This window comes from Engraulis encrasicolus, chromosome 4, assembly GCF_034702125.1.
Source record: "Engraulis encrasicolus isolate BLACKSEA-1 chromosome 4, IST_EnEncr_1.0, whole genome shotgun sequence".
Classification (NCBI taxonomy): domain Eukaryota; kingdom Metazoa; phylum Chordata; class Actinopteri; order Clupeiformes; family Engraulidae; genus Engraulis; species Engraulis encrasicolus.
Window position 1 is genome coordinate 46,439,203 of NC_085860.1, and position 12,500 is coordinate 46,451,702.

The 12,500-nt window shown below is 45.9% G+C and overlaps 1 protein-coding gene across 1 annotated transcript in view; it reads right to left on the reverse strand.

The window, feature by feature from the left end:
• The window catches only part of LOC134447842 (FERM domain-containing protein 5), a 250,370-nt gene that overhangs the window by 80,868 nt on the left and 157,002 nt on the right, over window positions 1–12,500 (reverse strand). The window contains exon 2 of the mRNA XM_063197516.1: window positions 5,387–5,491. Within this exon, the coding sequence (XP_063053586.1) occupies window positions 5,387–5,491 (105 nt within the window). The remainder of the gene's footprint in view (window positions 1–5,386; window positions 5,492–12,500) is intronic.

A 12,500-nucleotide genomic window follows, 5' to 3' on the forward strand; every position in this document is an offset into this window, starting at 1 on the left:
TGTGTGTGTGTGTGTGTGTGTGTGTGTGTGTGTGTGTGTGCGTGTGTGTGTATCTGTGTGTGGATGTGAATCTGTCTGTGCGTGTAATGAAGCCCCACTGACATGCATACGCACACCACATTATGAAGATCAAACATCGCAAATGATGCTCATATGTCCTTCAGTGACTATCCAGAACATGATTGCCATAATACTAAGTATCCTGGCAAAAATCATTTTTCAAAATTTTGCACCCAAATCCATGTTCCCTGGCAAGGGCGAAACTATGATACCTGACCAGAGATGCCACGAGGGGTGCAGAGCAGGGGTGGAACTTAACATTTTTCCTCACCAGTCACTGTGGCAGGTAGATTCTATTCGATTCTACAATTTTTACCAGTCACCATTTTTACCAGTTCATATTCAACCATTCCAAACATTATAATGCCAAGTAAGATAATTTTCTGATCCAATACTTTTGTGGTCATTAAGACAGTTATTGTGATGCCAATAACTCTTTTCATTACCAATTTGCTTAAACATTTGATGCTGCGGATAATTCAACGTGAACCTGGGTGCCTGTAAAGAAGTTTCACCTGTCAAGGTGACGGGTGGGTTGACATAGTTCACCTGCCAAAGGCCAAATTGACCCGTTATGGGCAGGTGGACGGGTGCTTATTTCCATCCCTGGTGCAGAGGTGTCAAAAGTAAAAGTATATTGATTGATGGCGTAAGTACAACACTAGCATATGGTTTTACATTGCTGTTACACCATTTACGCTATTGTACCTAATGAGATAGTACAGTACAGTGCAGTGCCGTGCAGTGCAGAGCAGTACAATGCAGTGCAGTACAATGCAGTGCAGTACAGTGCAGTACAATGCAGTGCACTGAGGTTCAGTGAGGTGTGTGGTGGCCACTGTTGCTGTTTGTGTGTAGCAGAGCAGCTGGTTTACAGAAAGTTCTGAGTGGGTGCAGGACAGGCTGGCTCCCACTGTCAAACTAACAATGGAGCTCAGCTCTGACCTTACATTGACCCGGATCCACTGACAGAACTCATCCTTGACAGAGCCAGAACTTCAAACGTGCGAGCAGACATATTGTAACTGTCAGCTCCAAATGAATAAATCACATTTTGAAAACATTATATTTTATGCATAACTGCAGACGGAGCCCAAATATATTGTCCTCTGTATTCACCATTAACCTACTGTCATGACCTCCAATGGGAATAGGGGAACAACACTCTTGACAGGTTGGTATGTGGTTTAGCATTCTATATATTATAAAGGATGTATGCCTAAAACCATAGCCACAATTCTATTGTGTTCTATTTCAGAACAGGTGGCAAGTTGGTGCAGTCTGTGTTCATAAGCCTTCACGCAGAACTACATGTAGTGTACCACTACTGCAAAACAATTGCCCATACTGGGACAAATAAAGCTACTACTACTACTACTACTCAGGGTTTAAATTGGGGCGGAGCCCTCCGGAGCACAGCTCCGCCTCCTCACCTCGGAGGGACAGCCAGACGGAGCTGCGCTCCTGCTGCCCCACCCTCAGTGTGTTCACAGTTCATTTTCACCTCTTCTTGAAATATCATATATTTTTATGAAAGTGTTCTTCCACTGATTGCAACATAAAATAAGATTAAGGGACTCCCGCATTATTTCGGTTATTATGCATCTGCATTCTGCACATGCGCTGCGAGACACCACAATTTGAGTTTGTAGCAACGTTGCAACTTTGCAACAGTTGAGCGGTCCGGAGCGCTTGCTCTTTCTCACAGCTAGAACTACTCCGCTTCGAGTTGTCACTACTTCAAGCCTGTCCTCCATGCCTTCATGTTCAATGTGCAAAGTTAGTAGGCTAGATACAATGCCTTTTACAAAACGGAGGTAAGCTGTCATTTCATTTGATATCGGCTAGCTTTCAGGCAAAGTTAACCAAACAGTCATGCAGAATAGCGTGGTGTCTGCCTACTTTAACAGCAGTTTGTTAATGGGGGGAAATCAACATCAAGTTTGGGATTTCCGTCCAATGTTTTGTCAGAATGTGTAGCCATTTGGTTGCAGGTTACTTTTATGTGGGCTTAAACATGCCAGGAACGTATTAAACGTTTTTAGACAGTAAGCAAATGACAGGGATTCCTGCGTGTCCATCCTAGCTTTGCGTGTAGAGCAGCGCATCGTCTCTCTCGCGCTAAAATTGCAGCAATCTATTGCCGCCTTTTGCCAAAGTTATTGCTTTGCAAAAAAGCATTTACTTAATGCGACTGAAGTGTAATTAAAACATATGCACGGAGCGAGATAGCTGAAATAACTAAACTACTGAAATAAGAACGCCCATATAGGGCCTAATCAGTCAGCCAAAGGGGCAATCTGTAAAGAAAAGACGTCCGAGTGAGAATATTCTCTGCAGACTCCGCCTGATTTAAAGTGACAGTGCACACTTTCACGCACTGTAATAGAACAGCATAGCCTAAGCATGCATTTTTATTATTTTAACTTTGTTACTTATTAGGCATAAAACGTGCTAATAAATGCATGCTAAACCCATGACATTATTAAGAGAATTAAAGAAATAAATTAAGAGAATTAAAGAAATAAATCATATGATCTTTTAAAACAAATTGTTATTCACATCAATAATATGAGTTCTTAATAGTCTTAGGTCTACACCTTTGTAGCTTGATGGTGCAGTGATGGTGGTCAGAATTAAAACTGTTTTGCCCCTGTACTGACAGTCCAATAGCATACTGTTGCCAACTGACAGGAGAGAATATTAAAAAAGGAGGCTACATAAATGCATCCGGTGTGATACTGGTCTAACCGCTTACCTATTTTTTAGCAACCTAATACAGTGAAGAAGGAATGAGGGTACCTTGCTGTCTTTCTCATAACTGAGTAATACATTGATTTATGTATGATATTAATTATGGGCAATAACTCCATAGAATACATGTATTTGCCTGATGGGGCGATGTTTATTTATTTTATTTTTTTTAAAGCTATTTTGACCGCGAGTGAAGGGCTCCCCCACCTCCCAAAAGCCAATTTAAACACTGCTACTACTACTACTACCATTACTATTACTACTACTACTACTACTACTACTACTACTACTACTACTAGTACTACAACGCGAAACAGAGCTGGATACATGTCACAGTACATTATTGATGACCCATCTTAGACAAAACTCTTTTATGTCGCCATAATTATACCTCAGTGCCGTTAGGTGTCATCTGTGAGATTTGTGTTGAAAGTGTTGGCAGCCAATGGCCGGAGAGCCAGATAAGTGCCAACCTGCTTCACACTGGCAAAGTCTGGTTAACCCCTTAGAAGTTCCACGTCTATTCCAGATTTTCAGTCTTTCTGCCACACCTTACCAATTTTTAGGGTCTAACTGAAAACATCATGCCAATGTGGAAGCAAGTCTGACATGATATGAGTGATTTCCCTGGATTCAAAATCAGACGGAGAATCAGAAAAAAAAATCTTGTTGAATCTCTTTGCCTTCACTAAATTTTCCTCCATCTTATTCTACAGAGGGTGTGCCCTTGCTCCACCCCTGACACTCCACCATCCTCCACACCCCAATCCTAACTCTCCACCATCCTCCACATCACAATCCTAACACTCCACCATCCTCCACACCTCAATCCTAACTCTCCACCATCCTCCACACCCCAATCCTTAATACTCCACCATCCTCCACACCCCAATCCTTAATACTCCACCATCCTCCACACCCCAATCCTTAATACTCCACCATCCTCCACATCACAATCCTAACACTCCACCATCCATGGGCAGTCATGGGTGAGCGGTTAGGGCGTCAGACTTGCATCCCAGAGGTTGCCGGTTCGACTCCCGACCCGCCAGGTTGGTGGGGGGAGTAATCAACCAGTACTCTTCCCCATCCTCCTCCATGACTGAGGTACCTTGAGCATGGTACCGTCCCACCGCACTGCTCCCCATGGGGCGCCACTGAGGGCTGCCCCCTTGCACGGGTGAGGCATAAATGCAATTTCGTTGTGTGCAGTGTTCACTTGTGTGCTGTGGAGTGCTGTGTCACAATGACAATGGGAGTTGGAGTTTCCCAATGGGCTTTCACTTTCACTTTCATCCTCCACACCCCAATCCTTAATACTCCACCATCCTCCACACCCCAATCCTAACATACTCCACCATCCTCCACATCACAATCCTTAATACTCCACCATCCTCCACACCCCAATCCTAATACTCCACCATCCTCCACACCCCAATCCTAACTCTCCACCATCCTCCACATCCCAATCCTTAACACTCCACCATCCTCCACACCCCAATCCTAACACTCCACCATCCTCCACACCCCCTGCCTTAAAATAACAGCCCTGAGTGGCAGTGGCAGAAATGGAGGGGCAGCGGGACGGGACCTCTTGTGTCATCTGCCCAAACTCCACTTTCCAAATCATACACGTGAATACTTCATGACAGTGTAAGGGCCACACACTCTCTCTCCAGGACATGCACACACGCGCATGCACGCACGCACGCACGCACGCACGCACACATGCAACACATGCACGCACATACACACACACATACACACACACACACACACACCATCTCCATAACCCCACACCCACATCCTTTCCTCACAGCCCACTCCAGCCCCCCTTTCCTTCTTTCCATGCCCCTGCCTGGGTGAGGATAGTAACTGTGAACCCGTTGTGACAGATGAAATGGGTTGCTGCACTCTGGGCCGATGGGGAGAGGAAGAGCAATGGAGAGTGATGAGTCCACATCACGGCTTTCCTCTGCACCACACCTGAATGGTAAGACATGCCCTCTTGTCGACACTTAGACGCATACACACACCAATAAACTATACACCACAGCTATAATTAAATAGCCTGGTCCTGACCATCCTATAACACTACCATTTCATTTCATATTCATGGTCTGGAGGTTGTTTGATCTGACGCGATTGCAGGAAGCAGGAAGGACATTTTCGGAAAAAATTAAGTTGATTTAACTTAAAAGTTGTTGAACAAACATGTCTGAAGTCTATCTACATCAATGTAGGACCATTTAACAGACATGTCTGACAGAACATCGTACCGTAGGATAAAATTACAATGTAGGACCGTTTGTCAGAACACCGGCCAAAATCCTACCGGTCAACATCGCTCCACAGAAAACGGGTGCCAGACGTAGTGCGGAGCCAAGTCTCTTGGCGGAAGTACGTAGGATGGTGCGCGAGACTAATAATTAAAAGAAGGAGACCCGTTTATAAACGCGCGCACACAGACAGACAGACAGACAGACAGACAGACAGACAGACAGGCAGGCAAGCAGGCAGGCACGCACACACACACACACACACACACACAGAAAGAGAACAGCCGACTCACCCGTTGTTTGTCTGGGTCCACATATCTGATGCCAAAGTAGTCCTTCTCCAGCAGGTTGAGATGGTGACAGATCAGGTCAAACAGGTACTGGCCCTTTGCATCCCTCTGCAAGGAAACACACATACAGAGAGGACGTCAGCCTTAAGCACTCAATCCATTTTTGACACACACGCATGCGCGCACACACACACCACACAAGCACACACAAAGGCGCCAACTTTTGCTCAACATTGGGGGCTCGAAATTGTAGAATGTTGTAATGACTGAAGTGTGTGCATAGGCGGATAGAAGACAACAATCAATATTTCCATAATCATTGGGGTGCTTTTGCCCTCAACATTAATCTTTGGGGGGGGGGGGGGGGCAAAAAGCCCCACCTATTCAGAACCTATGGAAACACACACACACATGTATGCACACATGCACACCCAGAGAAAGTCAACCTCAAGCACTCGACTCAGCTTTGACATAATGAACTTACAGACAGGCCTTTCAACAGAGGACTTGAGTGTGGGCCTAGAGCAGGGGAATTAGATGAACACTGAGGGGAAGACACTCTGACACACTGTTGGAAAAATTGGGCGATACCGGACATGAAAGAAAGAAAGAGATTGAGAAAGAGAGGGAGAGAGAGAGAGATTGAGAAAGAGAGAGAGAGAGATTGAGAAAGAGAGAGAGAGAGAGAGAGAGAGAGAGAGAGAGAGAGAGAGAGAGAGAGAGAGAGAGAGAGAGAGAGAGAGAGAGGCAGGGCCATTGATGCCTGGCTAAAACTAAAATCTCTGCATGAGACTGAGGAAGGGGAGGAGAGGATTTTAATTGCTGATAGCAAAAAGCGATTGCCATTTCTCAAAGCCTCCAGAGATAGCTCTGATTTATCCAATATTAATAACCAACCACCCACCATCTGTGGTAGCGGGGTCCAGAGAAGACCAAACCAAAAAAAAATCTGCAGCTAAAAAAAGCACACAGTGAGAAATTGAGAGATTAGGATAGATTGGAGAGAGAGACAGAGACAGAGAGAGAGAGAGAGAGACAGAGAGAGAGAGAGAGAGAGAGAGAGAGAGAGAGAGAGAGAGAGAGAGAGAGAGAGAGAGAGAGAGAGAGAGAGAGAGAGAGAAAGAGAATGATTACATTAAAAGCCTCACAGGAGGCATGGTGTGGGTGCCCCCCTCTGCCCTGGGCAAGTAGCATGCATGCCGCCCTCTGTGCCACAACAGGACAAATGGCATGATGCCCTCTTTACCACAACAGGGCATGCAGGCAAAATGCCCTCTGTTAAGGGCCGTACACACACATCGCTGCTATTTGCTAGCTTCTCGCTTGCTCGCCTACTCGCCTCTCTTTCATGGAACGTTCGCTGAAAGTTCCCGCGGCTTTAACTACCAATGAACAGGCGAGAAGTACCGAACTCTGCCTTCCAATTGGTTACTCGCTTACTCGCCTCGCTCGAAGATAAAATATTTTCAACTCGGGATCCGCCCACATCGCATCGCTTGTACAGTACTCGCCTACTCGCCAGCGAGACCCGCTGGAACACATTGACGTTCTATTGGCTTCTTTCGCTGAGCGAGTAACTAGTAGCGACGTGTGTGTACGGCCCTTTACAGGGGCATTTTTTTAAGCCTTCTGTGCATGTATTCATCCATCTCTACTCTGTCACTCTATCTGTGAAAGTGAAAGTGAAAGCCCATTGGGAAACTCCAACTCCCATTGTCATTGTGACACAGCACTCCACAGCACATAAGTGAACACTGCACACTGCACACAACGAATTTGTATTTATGCCTCACCCGTGCAAGGGGGCAGCCCTCAGTGGCGCCCCATGGGGAGCAGTGCGGTGGGACGGTACCATGCTCAGGGTACCTCAGTCATGGAGGAGGATGGGGGAGAGCACTGGTTGATTACTCCCCCCACCAACCTGGCGGGTCGGGAGTCGAACCGACAACCTCTGGAATGCAAGTCTGACACCCTAACCGCTCACCCATGACTGCCCTACTGTACTACTACCAAAGAATTTCAATATGGTTACCAAGACAAATCATGCTATGCAATGTCACAAATTGAACAACATGGGGTCAGGTCCAGTCTTCTAAATGAGGGATCCACAACCTTTTTTTCCTAAAAGCACCCCCTCACCCGTGCTCAAGACAAGTTGCGCACCTCCAACCCAAAACTACAGTGATTTCAGTGATTAAATTCTTGCTTGAGACATTAATCAACACAATACATTAATGACCACAAATGGGGACCAAAACATGTTTTAATTTGGTTTTGCTTTAATTTGATTTAACAAGAACAAAGCATACGGCATGGTGTACTCTCAGCCTGGACGATTGTGAAAACAGTGTTTTACATACAATACATCCCTTAATATAACCAATATGATCAACCCAATAATTCCTCACCCAATCATCACATAGAACAGCCGTGGCCCACCTATGATACACACACACACAGACACACAGACACACAGACACACAGACACACAGACACACAGACACACAGACACACACACACACACACACACACACACACACACACACACACACACACACACACACACACACACACACACACACACACACACACACACACACACGTACACACACACGTACACACACACACATATTGCCTATGCAAATGTCTGGGGAAATTAACCCATTAAACACTGGAGAGTAATGACACAGCCAGGAAGCCTGGGGCAGTGTCACAACTGAACTGAATACATTATCTCAAGGTCCAGTGGCACAGCCATATACAACAGTGGCCCAGGGCACTGTGTGTGTGTGTGTGTGTGTGTGTGTGTGTGTGTGTGTGTGTGTGTGTGTGTGTGTGTGTGTGTGTGTGTGTGTGTGTGTGTGTGTGTGTGTGTGTGTGTGTGTGTGTGTGTGTGTGTGTGTGTGTGTGTGTGTGTGTGTGTGTGTGAGTGTGTGTGTGCCTTAGCACACAATGGGCGACCCTCTGGGCCAATGAAGACTGCAGACTACAGTAAATGTCTTCAGTGGCGCAGAGAGAGTAAAACAAAATACTCTCATTTATCATCCAATCTATTATTGTGGAATCATTAATCATGCACTGATAATGCCCCGTCCATCACCCTTACTCACTAAACAATGCCCTGTGTGTGTGTGTGTGTGTGTGTGTGTGTGTGTGTGTGTGTGTGTGTGTGTGTGTGTGTGTGTGTGTGTGTGTGTGTGTGTGTGTGTGTGTATGTGTGTGTGTGTGTGTGTGTGTGTGTGTGTGTGTGCGTGCGTGCGTGTGTGTGTGCGTGCGTGCATGTGTGCGTGCATGTGTGTGTGTGTGTGGACTGAGGTGAGTATCTCCCTTTGAGGATCCTATCTGGGCCTCTGCACTGTTTCCCAGCTCTGATGTCCCTCTACCCCAGCCCTCTTCTCTCCCGCTCTTACTCTCTTCCTTTCCTTCTTTGTCTTCTTATTTCTCTCCTTTTTCCACCTCTTTCCCTCCTCTCCGGTCTCCAGTCCGTTTTTTCTCTTTCCCTCTTTCTCTTTCTCTTTCTCTTTCTCTTTCTCTCTCTCTCTCTCTCTCTCTCTCTCTCTCTCTCTCTCTCTCTCTCTCTCTCTCTCTCTCTCTCTCTCTCTCTCTCTCTCTCTCTCCAGCCCTCCTTCTCTCTCACACATTCATGGTTCAAAACATCCTCACGCCACACACTCATTTGCATTTTAGATAGTGGCACACAAATATTGCTTCCACCAAAATAATAACGGTAATAAACAAACACATTTGCATAAATAAGTTACATTCATTTGCCATATTTTCCCCCTGACAACCACAACAATCTGCTCACTTCCCCACCCCTGCCGGAGCAGCTAAGCACACCACCAGCCAGAAGTATGCTTTACAGCATTTGCATAAGCAGACACCTTTTGCTGGATTACTCTGTGTGTGTGTGTGTGTGTGTGTGTGTGTGTGTGTGTGTGTGTGTGTGTGTGTGTGTGTGTGTGTGTGTGTGTGTGTGTGTGTGTGTGTGTGTGTGTGTGTGTGTGTGTGTGTGTGTGTGTGTGTGTGTGTGTGTGTGTGTGTGTGTGTGTGTGTGTGTGTGTGTGTGTGTGTGTATGTGTGTGTGTGTGTGTGTGTGTGTGTGTGTTACTGTGAGCGGCTCATTGCTGTGGTGCATCATGGGAAGTCATCACGCCCTCTCTCTCAGTGGGCGTCACGGCGATGAGTCAGACTGGAAATTACTATGCTGCATGACATCACTTTCACAGCTACCTGTCAGACTGAAACGCCCAATACACACACAGCAAAAATGTCTGAAGGTGAATGATCTGAGTATTCTCTGTATTGCTGACCATAAAATTATCATTTGAATTGACCATGTGCCCTTTTTCACTGACACATAAGACCCATTTTACGATTGCTTACTGTAACATTAAGTTTTTTATAGAACACCTTTAGATGGGACACACTATGATTCAGCATTCATGTTATAGCTGAAATACCATTCCTCAGTTTGCCCATACTGACATGCCACTACACACATTGTCCAGACAAGCCCTGCTCTGCCCATGACTGCAGCGTGTGTGTGTGTGTGTGTGTGTGTGTGTGTGTGTGTGTGTGTGTGTGTGTGTGTGTGTGTGTGTGTGTGTGTGTGTGTGTGTGTGTGTGTGTGTGTGTGTGTGTGTGTGTGTGTGTGTGTGTGTGTGTGTGTGTGTGTGTGTGTGTGTGTGTGTGTGTGTGTGGAGAGAGAGAGAGAGAGAGAGAGAGAGAGAGAGAGAGAGAGAGAGAGAGAGAGAGAGAGAGAGAGAGAGAGAGAGAGACACACACAGAGACACAGAGAGGTGAGTGTGTGTGGCTGTGGCTGTGGCCACTATGAGGCCTGGCACACTAAGTGATTGCTGCCACGACTCTCCTCTATAAATCTGACATGAGTGAAGGGCTCGGCCGGCGTAAATCTGCACCACTGCACGTGCCAGAGATTAATGGGGACTTTACTTCCTCGGCACCCCACTAAACTCAACCCTATACCCCTCCTCCCCTCCCCTCTCCTCTCCCCTTCTCTCCTCTCCTCTTTGCTCCCCTTTTCACACATCTCATTTCCTCTTCTCTCCTCTACCCTAAATTCCACACTACACCACTACGCTCTCCTTCCCTCTCCTCCCTGATTGAAAACGCTTCTCTCCACGCCACTCCTGCAAACTCCACACTGCATCACTAGTATCACTACCACTCTCCTTTCCTCTCCTCTTTTCTCCTCTTTCCACACCTCTCAGCCAGTCCCATTTCATCACCTCTTCTCCCCACTACACTTTCCTCTGCAGCTCCATTCAACTTCCCTCATCTCCGCTCCTCGCCACACCATTCCTCCACTCTCCTCCCCCACCTGCGCCATAACAGTCCTCTCCATACCTCCCATCCACTCCTCCACTCAGCATCATAATCTCATCTCTTCCCTCCTCCCCTTCTATTCTCTTCTTCCTTCTTCTCTTTGCCATTCCTTGCCAGACCATTGCTCCTCAACTCTCTCCATACCTCTCACCTCTCCCCTCCACCATTCTCCAACCTTCTCCACACCACCAATTCCCCATTCCTCTCTGCTCCTTTCCATTTCAATCCCACCCCCACCCCACCCCACTTCAATTCCACTAGTCAGTAGCGAGGATAAATAATCGTCACTAAATGGCCAGAGTCCTCCTGGGAGTCACACACTCAACACTCCCACTTTTAATGGAGACCTGCAGTGATGAGGTCATATGAGAGAAGAGAAGAGAAGAGAAGAGAAGAGAAGAGAAGAGAAGAGAAGAGAAGAGAAGAGAAGAGAAGAGAAGAGAAGAGAAGAGAAGAGAAGAGAAGAGAAGAGAAGAGAAGAGAAGAGAAGACAAGACAAGACAAGACAAGACAAGACAAGACAAGACAAGACAAGACAAGACAAGACAAGACAAGACAAGACAAGACAAGACAAGACAAGAGGGAGGCACAAGACTTCAGAGCACTGGAGACTGAAGACGAGGGAGATCCTTCCTTGTCAAGGTGAAAGATGTCACACGTCACATACGTAAATCAAGGTCACCAACATCATTCAAGGTCAAAACAGTGATGATGAAGGTGCGAATTTCCCAGAGGTGCGTGCTGGGATGAATGACTATGAGAGGGGGATGTGCACAGCCACTGCACTGAGAGACTCACCATGTGAGTGCACGTGATAAAGAGAAGCATGAAGGGGACATCGAATACACACACACACACATACAAACACACACGCACGCACACACTGAAGTACAGCTGAGCAGGTTGCACACCACACAAATGGTTTGCATTAAGTCCACAGCAATAATGAGTACACCCCTTTTGAAAAGTATACATAACAATATATACTGTAACAATATTTCAATTAAAGGGACACTGTGCAGGAAATGGTCAAAAAAGGTACTGCAACTATGCTGCTCATTGAAACTGGGCTGCCTATTGCCTATTGCAGTTAAAAATGGCTACTTTTAGAAATTCAAAATGGCGGACCATGGAGAAGATCCCCCTTTTCATGTATGAAAAGTGCAATTTTTCCAGTCATAGTGAATACTTAGAATTGGATGCTGGTGGTAAGTATTCATGAAAAAGGTAACATTAGTTAATGGGCAGTATGAATTCTGGTAATAAACACCTAAAAATCTCACACAGTGTCCCTTTAAGCACATTAGTTATTTGTACATGTAATACAACATCTGTTGAGCTTAAAATAGAAAGGTAAGGTTAATAATATAACTTAAATGACATATTTCCATAAATGACATAATTCCATTTCTTTAAATTATGGTGGTGCAAAAGTAGGTGCACCCTGATGTTGAAATTCCATAGAGGATCATGATCTGCTTCAGCAGTCACAGTGCATGTTGACATACAAGCTTCTTTTGGTGAAATTCAGCTTCCAAATGTTGATGGCATTCAAGCAGCCCAAAACCTTGTCAGTCCCACTGCCATCCTTGACTTTAAGCAGAGGACACTTTTCTTTGCAATAATCATTTGGTTACCACCACACATGCTTGACACCATCAAAAGCAAATGTGTTTATCTTGGTACCATCAGACCACAGGACATGGTTCCAGCAATCCATATCCTTAAACTGCTTCTCTCTGATGAGACCATGATAATTGCTGTGCAC